The sequence below is a fragment of the Daktulosphaira vitifoliae genome, unplaced genomic scaffold (assembly GCF_025091365.1).
Source record: "Daktulosphaira vitifoliae isolate Bord-2020 unplaced genomic scaffold, ASM2509136v1 Scaffold_4, whole genome shotgun sequence".
NCBI classification, from domain to species: Eukaryota; Metazoa; Arthropoda; class Insecta; order Hemiptera; family Phylloxeridae; genus Daktulosphaira; species Daktulosphaira vitifoliae.
The window spans coordinates 21,845,973-21,866,330 of record NW_026099575.1 but is presented as its reverse complement, the minus strand read 5'-3'; the positions used below and the strand labels follow the sequence as shown (position 1 = coordinate 21,866,330).

General features: G+C 25.5%; 2 protein-coding genes across 2 annotated transcripts in view; both read left to right on the top strand.

Moving 5' to 3' along the window:
* The first annotated feature begins 7,550 nt into the window (after window positions 1-7,550).
* LOC126904716 (uncharacterized) lies at window positions 7,551-11,437 on the top strand. Its single transcript, XM_050683942.1, has 6 exons — window positions 7,551-7,604; window positions 7,694-7,748; window positions 8,110-8,154; window positions 9,672-9,716; window positions 9,874-10,053; window positions 11,135-11,437. Exons 1-6 carry the CDS (start codon window positions 7,590-7,592, stop codon window positions 11,224-11,226), a joined length of 432 nt encoding a protein of 143 aa, XP_050539899.1. The 5' UTR covers window positions 7,551-7,589; the 3' UTR covers window positions 11,227-11,437.
* Window positions 11,438-18,853: 7,416 nt separating this feature from the next.
* The window catches only part of LOC126904707 (uncharacterized), a 21,002-nt gene continuing 19,497 nt past the window's right edge, over window positions 18,854-20,358 (top strand). The window contains exon 1 of the mRNA XM_050683930.1: window positions 18,854-18,859. The gene's annotated coding sequence lies outside the window, so the exon portion shown is untranslated. The remainder of the gene's footprint in view (window positions 18,860-20,358) is intronic.

Below are 20,358 nucleotides of genomic sequence, written 5' to 3'. Positions count from 1 at the left end.
TATAGAAAAGAAGTCATCAAGATAATTTTTTTTTAAATTTATAGTTAATTATGATTAATTTGATTAAATATATAGAATGTTCAGTAAGTAAGGAAATAGATCAATTGTTAATACAATAAGAACAATAAAAACCCGTTCCCTTACTTACTGAACACCTTTATATATAAAGGTTGCAGTATTTCTATGATATGTCCAAAAGTTAAATCTATATTATTCAAATATACAATATAACACACACATTTTGCTACTTAAACCCACTTTATGGACAAATAAAGGGTAGGATTTTCAAAAAATGTACCTATCAAAAAGAAAATAATTATATTTTATTTATTTCTACTATTATACTTTTATCACAAAAAATAATTAAAATGAATAAAGTTTGTATTTGTGAAAAATATTCTACTAATATTAAATTGTAGATATTTTTTTCAAATATTAATATTTTAAAATAATTATTTGTTTGTTAAACTGACACTGTATCATAATAAACCATACAACTGTTAGCTTCGATGCGAAGCTGAGAAGGTATTAATTTTACTATGATGTGTTTTTTTTTTGTGTCTGTGAACGCTCAATCTTAGTTCTCACTGGACCGATTTTGATGAACAATATGTCAAAAGATCACAAATCGTATCCAGTCGAAGTCATTACCCTCAAAAATTGAAAAAAATTCCCTCGTTCCCCGTAAACGGAGGAAATCCCCCAAAAAATTACAAATTTAAAAATCGCTAATTTTCGATATTTTTTCATTTATTAGCTTCAATGCGAAGCTGAGAAGGTATTGGTTTTACTAAGATGTGTTTTATTTTTTTTTATTTATTTATTTATTTTTTTTTTTGTGTCTGTGAACGCTCAATCTTAGTTCTCACTGGACCGATTTTGACGAACAATATGTCAAAAGATCACAAATCGTATCTAGTCGAAGACATTACCCTTCAAAATTGAAAAAATTTCCCTCGTTCCCCGTAAATGGGGGAAACCTCCAAAAAAATTACAAATTTAAAAATCGCTAATTTTCGAAATTTTTTCAATTTTTTTTACTAAAAACTGCCGTAACTTTTTCAAAAATGAACATATCAATATAATTTTTTTTTATATAGATGCTTGATGTCTTTACCTATCATTTGATATATTTTTTTTGTAAATTTGACCTTTTATCTGCCCACAGGGGGGGATTTAAAATGACAACTTTTTCACAAAAAATTAACTTTTTCAACTTAACTTTTGAAAATGTTCCGGAAGGTCTGACACTTTTATATATATCTTAAATTAAAGCTAATGTAATATACTTTAATTTGAAAAAAAAAAATTTGACCTCTGGACTTGTCTTCGTGGTGAAAGTTGACATCAAAGTTAATAAAAAATTACGATTTTTGTAAAATAATTTTTTTTTATATTTTTAACTTAATAATGCTCTAACTTTTTCAAAAATGAACATATCAATATAATTTTTTTTTATATAGATGTTTGATGTCTTTACTTATCATTTGGTATATTTTTTTTGTAAATCTGACACTTTATCTGCCCACAGGGGGGGATTTAAAATGACAACTTTTTCACAAAAAATTAACTTTTTCAACTTAACTTTTGAAAATGTTCCGGAAGGTCTGACACTTTTATATATATCTTAAATTAAAGCTTATGTAATATACTTTAATTTGAAAAAAAAAAATTTGACCTCTGGACTTGTCTTCGTGGTGAAAGTTGACATCAAAGTTAATAAAAAATTACGATTTTTGTAAAATAATTTTTTTTTATATTTTTAACTTAATAATGCTCTAACTTTTTCAAAAATGAACATATCAATATAATTTTTTTTTATATAGATGCTTGATGTCTTTACTTATCATTTGGTATATTTTTTTTGTAAATCTGACACTTAACCTGCCCACAGGGGGGGATTTAAAATGACAACTTTTTCACAAAAAATTTACTTTTTCAACATAACTTTTGAAAATGTTCCGGAAGGTCTGACACTTTTATATATATCTTAAATTAAAGCTAATGTAATATACTTTAATTTGAAAAAAAAAAATTTGACCTCTGGACTTGTCTTCACGGCGAAAATGGCTACCGAATGCTATTTTCGTGTGAAAATTCTCGATTTTATTATTTATATTATATTTAACTTTATAATGCTATAACTTATTGAAAAGTTTATGGATCCACACAATTTTTTTATGAGAAATAATATTTTTTAATAAACCCTTTTTCATTCGACATACTTTATCTTAATCGAGATATTAATAAGGAACCAGCAGATCAAGTAGCTTTTGGAATAAAACACCAATTTTTTTAAAATTAAACACTATCTAAAGATTTGCATCGAAGCGTTTATTTTTGATAGTGATTTTAATCACTGTCAGATATCATTATACTTGATCCAACTATACCACGTCACAACTGTGCCGCGACCCCCCTGTGCTGGGTTTTTTTTACTTAAAATTGCCATAACTTTTTTAAAAATGACCGAATCAATATAATTTTTTTTTTAATAGACACCTTAGATATATACCTATCATTTAATATATTTTTGTGAACATTTAACCCTTTACCTGCCCACATGGGGGGATTTAAAATGACAACTTTATCACAAAAAATTAATTTTTTCGACTTAAATTTTGAAAGTGTTCCGGAAAGACTGACACTTTTATATATATCATAAATTAAAGCTATTGTAATATACTTTAATTTGAAAAAAAAAATTTGACCTCTGGACTTGTCTTCACGGCGAAAATGGCTACCGAATGCTATTTTCGTGTGAAAATTCTCGATTTTATTATTTATATTATATTTAACTTTATAATGCTATAACTTATTGAAAAGTTTATGGATCCACACAATTTTNGTATTTTATTTTATTTTAAAATACCTGACAAGGGGAGTACAGATTTTCATAAATATTATATAAATTAAAATTGATATAGTATAGAAAGTTAAACTTATTTAAATTTGTTTGCTTCTTTTAAGTCGAGAAAAATAACTTTGAAATTTGAACTAGCTTAAATAGCAAACTTTTTCACCCGACAGTAGCGACATACGGTTGCCGAGTTGGTAAATTTATGTTAAACACGCTTGGGGTTCGAGGTTCCAACCCGCCTCTGACAATGAATTTTTTGCATTTTTTCTTAATTCTTTTTAAGTTAGATAAATTTTTAACTCGTTTGATTTTTATCTAATTTAGATTCAATAACTTCAATAAAGATCAAGGATCCCATCACTTTAGTCGCCCCTTGCAAGAAGAAATTTCTTATTCGTATTAAAATTATTTTACTATATTTTAAGTTTTAGCTTCGATGCAAAGCTGAGAAGATATTTTTTTGTGACTATCATTTATTTTCTCTGCTCTAACTTGACCTACTTTTTTCAACGATAACGTAAATTACTACAATTCGTATCATTTATTGGTTATTTTAGTTAAAGTAAAACATTAAAATTAATTCAGTTCATATTTTAATTGTAGTATCTTCTTAAACACCAAAAGATACTACGAAATGATTACTATTATTTCTATTTAAGTTATCTATTACGATAAAAATGCAAAAAAATATTGAGTTACTCTGATAAATTTACTATAAATAGTAATTATAAAATTTCCTGACTGCATATTTTTAACATATTAAAAATCAAATCAGTAATAATTTGAAAACAATTTTTTTTTTTTTTTATTATTATTTTATATGTAATTAGTATAATATAAAAATGTATAACTGATAGAAAAAGTCTAATTGCAGATTTGAAAACAACGCGAGAAGTTGATTTAGAAAAGTAAATTTTTGCTTCTGATGAAAGTTTCTTGTAGTCCAGTGTATTTATTCATAAGTAACAAATTTTTTATTTATTTTTTTCAACGATACGTCAAATGACTACAATTCGTATCTAGGTTGAAGATATTACCCTCAAAAATTGAAAAAAAATTTTAATTTATCAATTAAACAGTTAGTTATTACATGTTCTCCATAAAGACAATTAAAATCATTAATTTCTAATGTTTTCAAAATATTTATTAACGAATGAAGTTTGATACAATAGGTTTCAACTTCAAAATTAAATCATTTTACTTTGTAATTTTATAATTTTTTTACTGTATTTGTGTGTGCTACTACTAGACTATAATATTCAACATTTTTTGGTAACATATAAATCATTTCTAAAAAAAATTATTGTTTTTTCTCCTGAATTAACAATTGATTTTTACAAATATAATCAAATTTTATAATACGCTCAATTGAGTAAATCTTTTTAACAACTTTGTTTTGATTGGTACATTTAGTTAAAGTAAATCATTAAAATTAATTAAGTTCTCAATATTTCAATTATAGAATCTTTTCAACAAACAACAAAAGTTCCTAGGAAATTATTACTATTACTTCTATTTAAGTTATCTATTACCATAAAAATGCAAAAAAATATTGAGCTTTTCTGATAAATTTACAATAAATAGTAATTATAAAACTTTCTGACTGCATATTGATCTTAACGATACAATTTTTTTAATTGTCATAAAATATTCTATTTAATGATGTCAATGTCAAACTTACCAATTGAGCTAAAATTTATGGTAAAATAAATTATTTTTTTTTATTATAAACATTTACAACAATCAACTTTAAACGATTAAAAAAATAGGTTAAATATGTCATTTTCCTTATTTTTAACATATTAATAATCAAAATCAGTATTAATTTAAAATAATTTTTTTTGTTCTTAATTATTTTTTTTTATATGTAAATACTATTTTTTAATAATATTAAAACTTAAAAGTGATAAAAATAGTCTAATTGCATATTTGAAAATATCTCGAAATATTGATTTAGAATATTATATTTTTCTGATGAAAGTTCCTTGTAGTACAGTGTATAAAACTTATAACTTTGTTAACTGTTAAACTTTATCAAAAATGACCAAATCAGTATAATTTTTTTTTTATATAGATGCATGTCTTTATCTATCATTTGGTTTTTTTTTTTAAATCTAACCCTTTACCTGCCCACAAGAGGGATTCAAAATATTAACTTTTTTTTTTTTAGTTAAAGTAAATCATTAAAATTAATTCAGTTCTGGATATTTCAATAGTAGAATCTTTTTAAATATCAAAAATTACTTAGAAATGATTACTATGATTTCTATTTAAGTGTTCTATTACGATAAAAATGCAAAAAATAATGAGTTTTTCTGATAAATTTACAATAAATAATAATTATAAAACTTTCTGACTGCATATTAATCTTAAAAATAACATTGTTTTAATTCTCATAAAATTTTCTATTTAATGATTCATTCTAGTCAACGAAGGAGTAATTTTGCAGAATAGCAGAAAAAATTCCCAACAAACTTTTTTTTTTTTTGTTTTAATTAGGCAATTGGTGGATTATTCCAAAAGCAACATCAACTCTTATTTCTTTAATTATATCATGATTAGTAGTTCTTTGATTTTAAAATATAATATTTGAATATATACTAATTATAATTATTAAATTTAGTATGAAATTGATATTTAATATTGTAATTTAAACGGAGAAATTATAAAAATAATAAAGAAGTTATATTTTGCTTTACTTTTACGTGTATAAAAATTTAAAGGGCTTGATACAATAATTTTCAATAAAAACTGTTTGTTACTATAAAAAAATGCACTGGACTACAAGGAACTTTCATCAGAAGCAAAAATATACTTTTCTAAATCAACTTTTCGCGTTGTTTTCAAATCTGCAAGTAGACTATTTCTATCACTTCTAATTTTTTATATTATTACTAATTATATATATAAAATAATAATTAAAAGAAAAAAAAATTTGTTTTCAAATTATTACTGATTTGATTTTTAATATGTTAAAAATAATCAGTCCAAATTTTCAATTTTAACCTATTTTTTTGGTTCTTTAAAGTTGATGAAAAATTTTTGATAAAGATTTATGAAAGTTTATAGTAAAATAAATTGAATATATTACCATAACTTTTAGCTCAATTACAAGTTTAAAATTCACATCTAGGCCAGTCAACAAAGGAAAAATTGTGGAAAAAATTTCCAAACAAATGTTTTTTTAAAAGTTGAATTAAAATATGTATAATGACATTAAAGTGTAGTGTATATCATTATACAAGCGATAGAGTAGGTAATTGATTTGACGCTATATTGTTTAAACCCAACTAAACGCTAAATTGTACATTCCTAAACAACAATCATATTATGTCAATTGCCACCAGAAATTCTGGTAATCTTTTTCTTTTTCTTTGCCTTAATCCCAACTACTTGGGGTCGGCCACCCTTATCCTAAGCTTCCACTTGACACGATCTCCCACATCTTCTACGCTCACATCAGCTGTCCTCAAATCGCATTCAATAGCATCCCTCCATCTCTTTTTTGGTCTTCCTCTGTCTCTTCTTCCTTCAACATTCATTTCTATAACTATTCTTACAGCTTCCGATTCTTCTCTCCTCATAGCATGACTAAACAATCTAAGTCTATTTTCTGTCATCTTATCCACAATTCACGCAACACCTTNTGACTAAACAATCTAAGTCTATTTTCTGTCATCTTATCCACGATTGACGCAACACCTATACTTCCTCTTATATGCTCGTTCCTTATCCTATCTTCTCTAGTCACTCCACTCATCCAACTAAGCATTCTCATCTCTGCTACACTTATTCTCTGCTCTACTTTCTTATCAACCGCCCAACACTATGAACCATACATCATAGCTGGCCTCACAATTTCATACTAAATTTAAAAACTATAATTAGTATTTATTCATATATTATATTTTAAAATCAAAGAACTACTAATCAGGATATAATTAAAGAAATAAGAGTTCATGTTGCTTTTAAAATATTTCACCAATTTCTCTAAAGGAAACACTATCTACAGATTTGCATCGAAGCGTTTCTTATGATAGTGATTTTAATCACTGTCAGATATCATCTATACTTGTCCTATCTATGCCTCGACCCCACTGTGCTACCGTTTTTTAATTATTACATAACTATGATCAATGAACTGATCAAAAGGTTTATTTCAGCCATTTATGTGATAAATAAAAAATTTGAAATATTAAGAATAATAAATTGTAAGGTATAGACAATAATATAATAGTAATTTATCATTATTATTAATTTTTAACTTATTTACATTATTTATAGTTCTGTAAATTTATAAGCCAAATAAAATGTATTTCATTAATTTAAATTAAATTTTATGAGTATATTTTTCTTAAACATATTTCTTTATTTAGTTTCTAAATTAAAAATGTTGACTATATTGCATAACATATTTATTAACAATAATTTATTATTATCCCTTTTTAATAAAAAAAATTATTTAAATCAATTTAAAACTGTTTAATCAAATATATTTTTTCATATATATTACTTTTATAAAAAAATAACTATTACTACTACTTGAATTTTATAATTTGTAACTTGTGTACATTAAGCAAGTTTAAACAAATTATACATTTATATTTAAATAAAAATGACATATTAAGTATTATTTTAAATGTTAAAAAATAAAAAAAAAAATTTTTTCTAGAATTAACAATATATAAATGCTTTAAAAGTATTTTCCATTATTTAAACATTTTCTTACATGTTGTATCACAAAGTAAATTAGTTAATTTATTAAAATTGATTTTTTAACGGTAAATTAACTTATTTACTAAATTATTTAATTTACTCTTATAAAATTTTTAGAATATGAAGACCGCATTGATTACCTTTTTTACTTTTACTCTGGTTATTGCCATAGGTAATTTTAATAATAAAATAAAAGTATTATACTATAAAAATGTTATTTTTTATTAATAATTTTTTTTAGTAAATGTCAAATCTGTATAAGATAAATTAAATTACACGAAAGATTCTTTATTCATTTTTTTAAGTAGCATTGGCAGAAATTGCTGAGAGAATGTTTAGTGGGATTAATATTTCTCAAATAAAAAAATAACTAGCCCCTAGAATTTCTTACCAAACTCGAGTTTTTAATACTTGATATTTTTTATTTTTTACAGATTAAAGTTTACTTATACCACAATTGTAATATCATTAGCAAATAATATAAAATCTTGTATTATTATTTTACATGGATTCTAAATAATTATTTTTTTCAGAAAATAAATCATCAAGATCTTCTGACATTGATTCCTTGTTTGATGGTTAGTAATTTAACACTCTAGAGATGTTTAAAAAAATTAGTGAAAAGTAAATGTTGAGTAGTAAATATGCTTTAAATAACATTTTAAAAATTGAAGTAGTTCTACTTGTATGAATATTAGGTTTTTTATACCACATCTAAAACGTGATTTTTTTTTAAATGATTCAGAACAAAGTGTAATTCATTAGTTTGTCTCCATTTTTTTTTACATAATTTCCATTTGATGAGTTTTATGATAGGCTAGGAACAAAGGAAAGCGAAAAAAAAGTCAATAGACTTGAAAAAGTAAGAGAAAATAGGTCTAAAGATTATCACTATGTAAGGTTTATAAAAGGGTGCTATCGAGTAATGATGATTTGAAAAAAGGTGAAAAGAGTATTTTAAACAGTTACTAAATGAGGAGTATACAAAAGAGATATTAGAGGATATCTTGTGGAACTGGTAGATTTAATTAGTATGAAAAAAGTATGGTAGGATGTGGCATCAATGAAAAAGAATAAATCAGTAGGACCAGATGAAGTGCCAGTAGTTTTATGGAAAATATTAGGTGGTGATGTCATAAGGTAGTTAAAGGATTTTTTAAATAAAATAGTCAAAAGAAGAAAAAGTCGTGTATGGTTTCCTTGATTTGGAAAAAGTGTGTGATAGAGTACCGAAAGAGGTTTTAAAGTGGGTATTAATGAAAAAGTAGTTTCGTAAAGGTACATTAATTTAATAGAGAATATGTTTGATGGCACTTGTACTATTGTAAAAAGCATATGAGATGTAACATAAGATTTTACGTTAAGAGTAGGAGTGCACTACGGTTCTACTTTAAGCCCTTATTTATTTTCTATAGTGATGGATGAAATCACTAGAGAAATACAAGGAGAGGTGCCGTGGTGCATGTTGTTCGCTGATGATATAGTGTTAATAGGAGAAAATAGGGAGGAAATTAATCAAAGGTTAGAGATGTAAAAATCAGCTCTCGAAGAAAAGAGATTAAGATAGAGTATATATAGTACGAATTTGACCAAGTTGAACGCGAGGTAGGTGAAATGATATGAGTGGCAATAAGCGAAGACGTGTTAGGAGAGGTGGAAAATTTTAAGTATTTAGGATCAGTTATGCAAAAGAACGATAGAATTGAAAAGAATTTAAGACACAGAAGTAAATGCGGTTAGTTGAAGTGGAAAGCAGCGTCTGGTGTGTTATTGGATAAAAGAATTCCAATGAGGCTGAAAGGTAAGTTCTATAAAACTGTAGTGACACCAGCTATGATGTATGGTTCACAGTGTTTGGCGGTTGACAAAAAAGTAGAGCTGAGAATGCTTATTTCTGCATATAGCAGAAATGAGAATGCTCAGATGGATAAGTGTAGTGACTAGTGAAGATATGATAAGGAACGACGAAGAAAAAGAAGAATTTCCATTTGAGATAAGGTGTCATTTTTATAGTTATCGTAATTATCGTCAGAAAATAATAACCAATCTTGGATTATTTTTGTTAATGGAATCTAAATAATTTTTTTTTTTTTAGAAAATAAATCATTAAGATCTTCTGACAATGACTCATTGTTTGGTGGTTAGTAATTCTTTCTCTAGAAATATTAAAAAAAAACTTAGAGAAATTTATGAAGTTGAGTAATAAATTTGCTTTAAAAAACATATTAAAAATTAAACTGACTCAATTAGTATGAATATTAGTTTTCTATTGTATACATTTGAACATTATTTTTTAGAAATATGGTTTAATGATGATTTAGATGGAATGTGTGTTCATTGTCTCCAAAAAAAGGCATCAACGATATTTCAAACTTGTAAACATATTATCTGTAAGAGCTGTTTCCGAGATTATGACCTAAAACAATTAACAAATTGTAAAATATGTCAAGAAAATATTGAAAAATTTAGAAGAATTGGTAATTTCAATAAAAACCTAATATACAGATTGATTTTTTTATCATAACTCACTTAATTATTTACAGAATAAAAATAACTTAAACATTTTATTTTTGGACATCTTTAATTACATATTATTCTTCAATTATTTGATAGTAATACTTTATAAGTTTATGTCTTATACTTTGTATTGGTGTTAATTTTGTTTTTTCAAATAGGAACACATATTTTGAATTTTTAACATAACTTTATTCGTTTTTTTAGATAAACAACTTTAAAGTCTCTAATTTTGTATTAATACACATGTATAATATACATTACAATTAAAAGTAGCTTATTTGATTTTTATGGCGTCGTTATCACAGATACAAAGCGTTTATTGTCAATTATGACTATCATATTATGACTATGATTAATGTGTAGTCTTAAGGCACATTATTGTGTTTAAAAATTATAAATACACCAACTGGGGTAATACAGATAACATATCTGTCGATAGTCATATGTATTCCTATTTTAAAAACAAAGTTGACACCATTAGAAAGCATAAGGGATAAACTTAAAAAGTATTACATACCAAATTATTTAAGAACAATATGTATATATAGGTATTAAAAAAAAAAAAAAAAATGTTTAAATTATATTTATTGTGTGAATAAATTAAGTTATGATAAAAAATCAATCTGTATAGTTGTTACATAACTTGTTGTACCTAAGTATGTAAATATTATGGTTCAATTCTATTTCGTTTATAGGAGTTTTATAATCTTCACTTATAAGAACAATCAGCTACTTATTTGAATTTATTTTTAAAAAATAATGTAACATACGTTAACTTAATATAAATAATATTAATATTAATTTTTTAAGTTTCCACCATAAAAAATGTTAATCATCTATTGTAATCTATAAAATCTAAATATATATTGTACACAATTTCTTCATAAATATATTTGTGAGTCAAAGTATCAAAAATATATAAATTAAAACTAATGCGATATTAAACTAAAAATAGCTACTAATTTGCTTTTAAACAAAAATTGGTTAAAAGAAAATTTTAATTTCTTCTTTAACGAATGTTAAGTATATATTTATTTTTAGAAAAACTTCCAGTGAATTATTTTGAAGCCAACGAGAATATGGACTTGATAAATCAAGAAGTTGGGAAAAAAACATCAATAAAGGAAGAGTAAATGATGAAAAGGAAAATAAAACGATGGTAAAACAAAAGCCAATAATAATGAAGAATAAAATTTTTAACAAATATTTTTCTGAAAATATACTTAAGTTTTATCTAATAAGATTAATAATTATATTCAAATAATTTAAATTTATTGTAAAAATTATTTGTTTAACTATTTTTAAAATTTAGTGTATTTTTGTGAAGTCAAAAAGAAAATTAATTTTTTGATTTAGAAAAATTACTATTTTAAAATAAAAAAAATTAAATACATATTTTTTATTTTATTTTACATACTTCAACGCCGTCCCCATTAGACATTATACAATTGTGCTAACACTTCTTCCAATCATCAAATCCAATCATGAGCCTTCAACTCATTCAGCGATGAGCTTTTAATGTCAACTATGGTTGTATAACGACGGTTCTCAGATTAGAAAAAAGTCACAGAGAGTTATGTCTGGCAAATATGGAGGCGTAGCATTGTTATAGTATTGTTTTTGTGCAAAAATTAACGGACAAGCAATGATGTGTGGTCAAGTGTATTATTGTGATGCAAAAGCAATAAAAAAAAATTTAGATAATTGAACTCTCCAAATCCACGAAATTTAAAAATTTCCGTTATTTTCTGAACACACCTCGTAAATTGAGAAGTTACACTCTCACTTGGAATAATTTTACAATCTTTTATTTAATTGACTCTCTCTCTCTCTTCGACATAAAATAATGAATATGTGGTCTATTACTCTCACCCTTGTAAGTTATATAATGTTCTTCTCTCTTTTTAAAATAAGTATTAACCACACACAAGATCATACGACACTGCGAAATCCAGGATTCTTTCTCAGACCTCATTCTTTCCACTAAAACCATACCCTCTATGTACTCTTTCATATCCTCTCCCCTTATCTACTACATGTTCATTCATATCTCCACCTATCACCACATCCATCTCTCTCCAAAACGTTTTGTATATTTCATCATATCCTACTCAACGTGCAAAAGCACTTATTACATTCAACACTTTTTCCTCGAAAATTAGTTTTACGACTTTAATTCTGTCACTTTTTTCGACTACTTCTATTATTTTTTTTATATCACTTCGCCTATTTTTATCCCTATTCCATTTTTTGTATTTGGTTCATTATATGTATACAAAGTGATTGATTAACTATGTCTCACTATATATTCACTATGCCATAATTTGTAAAACATAGTTAATCAATCACTCTATATACAATTCTTATATTTTATTAATTGTGTTAAAATTAGTTGAACAAGTTATTCATAGATTCGACTAAAAAACTTTTGGGATCTTTTGTCTTGTCAATTAAGTAATACAAATCAATTAGGAGCTGAGAAAAAGTGGTACAGACAAAAAAAAATTATTAATATTTAGAAATATGTAGTAACTCAAAAAGGAAGAATAGAGTTAGTCAGAAGAGGTAGTAATTGTTAAATTGGTGTAGGTGAGTAGTCGCCGTTGTTTCGTCAACTAGTATTATCCAATATAATATACGAGACTCTTTGTGATTGAGTTACTACTAAAGAAAGTAAATTATCTCTGACAGGATGTGGATAAGATGATTCGTCAAGAACAGGCTTAAACTAAACTTACGAATAGTCATGATCTGTTAGAATACTTGTGTGAATGAATGCTATAAAAGTATAGACTATACATATCTTAGCGTATAATAGTTGAAGCAATTTCAGCAATAATTTTTTATAGACCTTTAATTAATTCACATAAGGTTTCGTGTGTGATTCAATATTTTATAATGTGAAGGTAATTGAATTTGAATAAATTTGGACTCTAAATAAATTCTAGTTTTCACTTTCAGGCCTTGATACTCGAAGTGAATATGAAAGAGGATGTTAGAATGAGCTGGATGCGGACGGACTACTGGATATGATTTTTGTGATATTCTTTGTGAAAACATTTTAATTAAATTAATTTTGGAGGAGATTAACAAGGGACACAATCTGTGATTCTTTATTACTTATATAAAAAGTATCATAGTACAATGTACTATTATCATGTACGGTTGTACATGATAATAGTATTGGGTAGACACGCGCTAGAATGTCTTATCTACATAGTTTAAGGTACATTGTAATGACAAAATATAAAGGTTACATTTTTTAATAATTTAGATGAACATTGTTGGTTACATATTATTTAGAAAAATTAAAATATAAGAGTTTATGAATATTACATCAAATATAAAAAAGCGGTTCATTTTTTTTTTTTCAAAAAAATTGAATTAAAAGAAACGTTTTTTTCATCCCTATTAATAAATACCTGTTATTATTTAGGACCACCTTAGTTTTTTTAAATAATATTGACAATACACAATATCTTTATAATCTTAGCAAACTATTTTATTTTTATTTCAATAATAAAGTGCCTTTTACATAAATACTATTACAAATGGCCTACATCTTTTCATTCGCCCACAGAATCATCAAGGGTAGATGCAAGCTCAATTTAAGTTTCTTACACATGAGATTACACTAGTGTTCTACACTCCAATAGATTGCGCTATTCCCTTTTGACAAAACGGCTAAGATCAGACTGACTATTCGAAAAGTGGAGAGACACTTTGGAGAATATTTATGGTTAATTCAAACTTTGATTATAATATTATTGTGCTAGTACTCAGTCAAGCCAAGTTATGGCTCATCAATAAGTAATAGACACAATGCGATGTAATCTTATAACTATTATAATCTGTTACCTGTGTACTAAAATAGATAAATACCAATATGTCTTATGTATTGATGTATTATTTTGTCACCAAAAATGTTCAGCCGAAGATAAAATGTGTTTAGAATTCTTTTGGATCCCGTTGATTAAGTGTAAAGTGTATTGTTTTAGATTTTCATTTTTAGTAAATTTTGTATTAAATTACTCCATTAGCTTTATTTCTCATCTTCTGCATCATTAATTACCGCTAAGTCTTTACAAAAATGTTTTTATTGATATAATGTTCATTTGTGCTCCAACATTCTGGTTTTTCATTTAAAAATGTACTGATTTGAAACCTTTGGAAAAATTTTTTTGAATTCGGCTATAGTAAACTAAATGGTGCACCTTGTTTAAAAAATCAGTAACGTTTTCCGTTTTTTAAATTAATTTTTTTTGGGGTTCTCCTTAAAATTCAACATCTTTATTGTCATGTATGTAGTCAACCATATGATTGGCCATACGTCTTTTTATATTTAAATGAATACGATTGTCAAAAATAGACAATAATGAAGTTTCCTTTCCAAGGTACCAAAAATGGTTTACAAACTTTTTGATAGCTAATTAAGATACTTGTACATCATTAGATCTGTATTCATCAAGTGCTTTTAAAAACAAAATATCATTATATAGAGCTTCAATAGCATTAGGTGCCATAAACCAAAATTTTACAACAAAACAACATATTATTTTTAAGTAAAATTAAAACTATATTAAAAATATTATTAATTTAAAAAAACTAAAAAATATTAAAAATATTAAACTCAAAAGCCACAAAAAAATTAATGAAAAGTCGCGGATACGTATTTCGGAAACAATGTTACCATTATCAACGCTAAACACATACTGACACCCCGACTAGAAAAAACTCCCTTATATACCCCTAGTGACCTTATCACCTAGTGACGTTATCACTAAGTAATATTATCACATTTTGCCAGTTTACACAAGTTTAATAATGAATTTTTCAGTGGGCCAAGATCCCAATTAATTAAATTGTTTTTATTTTTAAACATTTCTATTGCTTCTCTGATATTAAGTTCTTTGTAATTATTTACGTTTTTAATTAGTTTTATGGTTTTAATAGAGTGATTATGTGTCAATAAATGTTCGGCCACTGGAGATTTCTCAATTTCTTGATTTTTAATATTTCTTAAGTGCTCTTTAAACCTGACCCCTATATTTCTTTTTGTTTGTCCTACGTAACATTTATTACAACTTTCACATTGTATTTTATAAATGCCTGATTTCCCCCCTTCATCTACCTTATCTTTAGGGTTACCTAATAAATCTCTTAAATTATTACTCTTAGATGTTACCAAAGTAATACCAAAATTCTTAAATATTTTAGTTAATCCATTTGAGATGCCCGGATAAAATAAAATTGGTGATCTAATTACTTTTTGTTCCCCCTCGCTGGAGAGTGTACTAGCTGCCCTCCTTTCTTTTTTCCACTTTTGTTTTCGGACTAATTTCAAAATTATGTTTTCGTTATACCCATTAAATTTAGCTATTTCTTTTATAACCACCAATTCTTTATCATAATCTATTTTATTCATCGGAATATTAATTAATCTGTAAACCATACTATTAAAAGCTGACAATTTGTGTTGCCAGGTGTGGTTCGATGTGTTCGGAATGTATCTGAACGTGTGTGTGTTTTTCCGATAAATTTCAAAATTTAGTTCCCCCTCTGTTCTTTTAACTAATAAATCCAAAAAAGGCAATTTTCCCTCTATTTCTTGTTCATATGTAAATTTAATCGATGGGTAAAAAGAATTTAAATGTTGTATGAAAACCCCCATATTAAAATCTTTATTTATAACTGCAAAAATATCATCTACATACCTAACCCAAATTTTTGGAAAATCACCATAAGTGTATTTTAAATTTGTTTCAAACCTACTCATGAAAAGTTCTGCTAAAAATGGTGATAGCGGATTTCCCATTGCTGTGCCCACAGTTTGCTCATAAAATTTATTTTGAAACTGAAAAACATTTTGACTGGGAAATCCGCTATCACCNCACTCTATTAAAACCATAAAACTAATTAAAAACGTAAATAATTACAAAGAACTTAATATCAGAGAAGCAATAGAAATGTTTAAAAATAAAAACAATTTAATTAATTGGGATCTTGGCCCACTGAAAAATTCATTATTAAACTTGTGTAAACTGGCAAAATGTGATAATATTACTTAGTGATGACGTCACTAGGGGTATATAAGGGAGTTTTTTCTAGTCGGGGTGTCAGTATGTGTTTAGCGTTGATAATGGTAAAATTGTTTCCGAAATACGTATCCGCGACTTTTCATTAANAAAATTGTTTCCGAAATACATATCCGCGACTTTTCATTAATTTTTTTGTGGCTTTGAGTTTAATATTTTTTAGTTTTTTTTAAATTAATAATATTTTTAATATAGTTTTAATTTTACTTAATTAATTAGCCACAAGTGATCAATTTTTATTATATATTATTTTTAATGATTTCAATTCAAATGCAATGAAACGACATTGTATTTGGAACAAAAACATTTTGAGGCAATAAATAGCTTTGTACATCGATCTAGCCAAATGGTAAGCACCTGGTTTCAACAATTAATGCCTTTAGGTGGTATCCAACCTAAAAATATAATTACAACAGTTTTTATTAGTTAAACGTTGAATAATCAATATTACAAAAAATTTGTAAAGACCTTTTTTTTATTACATTTTTGTTTATTGCATTATTAATTCTGTGAAATTTTTTCTATTTATAATAACTAAAAAGATATATACAAAAACTAAATACCTAAATCTTTTTGTCAATTTTACATCCTTTTGAGGCACGTGAAGGGGTTGACCCAGGACGCTCAAAATTCACTAATATTTTCTATATTCTGTATAGAACAAAATTCCGATCACTTGGCATCAAATTTGGTTAAAGAAAAATCACTTGGTATAAATAAGGTCCACCTTTATATATATTATAGATTTATACTAATTAACTAAGCCATATGGGCAAAATATTTACATATACTGACGTAGATTTCATGTGTGTGAATATTGAACGAGAACTCCTCTTTTATGGAAAAAAATTGCCTTCTTATATCTCAAAACACTGGCTTGACAATCACTGGAGAGATTCTTTTAATATTTTTTGTCGTATTAAATTGGTTAATGTGATAGAAGCTTTTACGTGAGTGTTTTATAAAATTCGTAAGAAAGTAGTTGATTTTTGGGCTTAAATGCATTTTACCACCCCATCGAGTTTTTTCAAAATTTTTTTTTAATTAATTCAGTTTTTTAAACTGACTAAAAATATATAACAATTTTTTGTTGGCAAAGTCCAGTTTAAAAGTTATGAGCTATCAAAGTTTTCAACCATCATTGACAAATTTTGTTATATACTGCCGTTTTTTTTATAGTTTTCATTAATTCATTAATTCGATTAATTAATCGAGAAAAAGTATTCTCGATGATGTGGTACTCGAATTTTATTTATTTAATTATACTAAAAAAAATATTTATATGTGTGTAGGTACTTAAATAAAAAAATTTACGCATCAGTTTCAATTCTAACTATTTATACAATTTTTAGTGATTGATGTTCCTGGAAAGTGTCAAATATGTTAGGAAGGGCGCCGACTTTTGTAATATTTATTATTTGTGTAATGTTTATTGTAAATTATCTTTATCAGGTGGCTGTTGTCCACCCGTGTAGTTATCATAGAAGATAGTTTGGGTCTAACCGTCACCGCCGACGTGTCAATTTATTTGTTTTACACGATTTTTTTGAATAGTGTCTAAATTACTTTATATTTTAATTATTCGCCTTATTTATACGACCCTAAGACTCTTGTTTAGTTATTTTTGAGTTTTGATTAAATATTATTATATAATTTTTATAATAGTTACTATAAATAGTAATTAAAACGATTGATACACTTATTTTATATCTAAATAAAAATAGAGCAAATTTTCTTTGAGGAACTGCGAAACTGTTGTAATTTTACAGTAGCTTGTGTCATGTTAATTTTTTTATGAAAACGTGTCAAAACATTTATAGATTGGTCATAAACGGTGCTCACGTTTTTAAAAATGTGTGCTATTAAACGCTTAGTGTGTAAGTCTCTTATAATATTACTATATTATTATCAGATATTACATTACTAATGTATTATTCTATAGAAGTAATAAATACATATATTTTATAAATGTATAAAAACTATAACTTAGAAATTAAAAAATTAATTATAATTATTTTTCATGTAAGGCTGACCGAGTATAGTTAAAATAAGAAAAAAAGTTAATAGGATATCTATGTCATTTTGAATTTATCATATAGAGCTCTCATAAGTATTGTTTGATTTGTATATAAATTTTCATTACCATATTATATTTTTCATAATTGTGCCAAGCATAGAATTATAAGAAAAATTAAATAAGAATTTTTAAATATTCATTGTCTGAAACAGTATTTCTATAAATAATAGATCATTTCTTTCTTTAAATGCTGTACGATATAACTAATTTAAATTGTAGTATACGTTTTGGAAAACGTTTTTATAAAAGAACAATTGTTTAAATAACTTAAAATTAAAGTTTTCACATATTCTATAATATTTTTAAATAAAAATTATTTTTGTTTTTACAAATTAGATAATGATGTAGTTATAGATATATTACCAACGCACAAAAATTGAAACAAAATAAAGACATTGAACATTTATGAAAAATAAATCGAATAAGACATTTATCACAGCTATGCGATCCAGTAAAAATATTATTAATTAATCTCAAGAATAGAATATAATTATATGTTTAATAAATTTTGTATTTTATTTATATAAATCTAAGGAGTTTTAATATTAAAAAAAATATGATATTTAAATATATTTTTAATGTATTAAACTTTGTGATAATAATAATAGATACAGTTACTTATAAAGTTTCAACATCTTATTATATAATAAAACATTGAAAAATTAAAAGGAACAGCCTTAAAGACGTCCTTAAACTACAAAGTTTAAAAAAATTCCAAAAAATTATAATATACATAATATGATTTGGTGAGAATATATTATATTCCACCATAATTATGATAGGAGTGGATTAATAATTAATATATATTATTATTATTTATAGATGTTCAGTAAGTAAGGAAACGGATTTCTATTGTTCTCATTGTTTATAATAATTGACCTGTTTCCTTACTTTCTGAACACTCTGTATAGTATAATATGGTAGATATATTATAATAACGAACAACGTATATGCAGCTTGGTGTTTACCGTCGTCGCATGAAAACGACCGTTGGATCTCCTCTAAATCCAAATTGGAGCTACACACATATTATTAACACGGTAAAGTGTACAGTTATTGGCATCTTAAAAATATTACCTAAATTTTAATTAGTATATTTATTTAGTTACACAAGTTGAATTTATAAATCAAACATTTTATTAGAATTGAATTATGCCTATAAATTCATATAAAATCAATACTTTTTTAAGTGAAATTTTTTACAAAGGGCCCCAAAAAAATAAAAGAATATCACGCATAATGGATGTTTAACATCCCGAGCAGCATTCCTGTGGGCCGCCACGGACGGGTTCTATTGTTTTATTATGTAAATGGTTAAAATTTCAATAATTGATAACTGTATAAAATCAACAAACGTGTACGTTTGATAAACACTTAGATTCCACGATTGTTTATTATTTTTGGTAATAATATAAATTAATATTTTGAATTATTCATTCATACAGCTTGATTTATATTTTAAAATATTTATTTTATTAATTAATAATAAATTATTTAAAATATCACTAAAATTACTAAATTTATACTTTATTTAATTCACTAGACGTAAATTAAAAAACCCAGCACAGGGGGGTCGCGGCACAATGGTGACGTGGCATAGTTGGATCAAGTATAATAATATCTGACAGTGATTAAAATCACTATCAAAAATAAACGCTTCGATGCAAATCTTTAGATAGTGTTTAATTTTAAAAAATTGGTGTATTATTCCAAAAGCTACATGATCAGCTAGTTCCTTATTAATATCCTGATTAAGATATAGTATGTCAAATAAAAAAGGGATATAAATATTATTTCTCATAAAAAATTGTATTGATCCATATATTTTTTAAAAAGTTATAGCACTTTAAAGTAAATAATGTAAATTATAAAATCGAGTATTTTCACACAAAAATAGCATTCGGTAGCCGTTTTCACCATGAAGACAAGTCCAGAGGTCAAATTTTTTTTTTTCAAATTAAAGTACATTACATTAGCTTTAATTTAAGATATATATAAAAGTGTCAGACCTTCCGGAACATTTTCAAAAGTTAAGTTGAAAAAGTTAATTTTTTGTGAAAAAGTTGTCATTTTAAATCCCCCCCTGTGGGCAG

Excerpts from the sequence above, each read along its gene's own strand:
- LOC126904716 (XM_050683942.1), top strand. Across the intron at positions 8,155-9,671 it reads CATTGATTCCTTGTTTGATG|AAAATAAATCATTAAGATCT; the intron begins GTTAGTAATTTA and ends TTTTTTTTTTAG. Across the intron at positions 10,054-11,134 it reads TGAAAAATTTAGAAGAATTG|AAAAACTTCCAGTGAATTAT; the intron begins GTAATTTCAATA and ends ATTTATTTTTAG.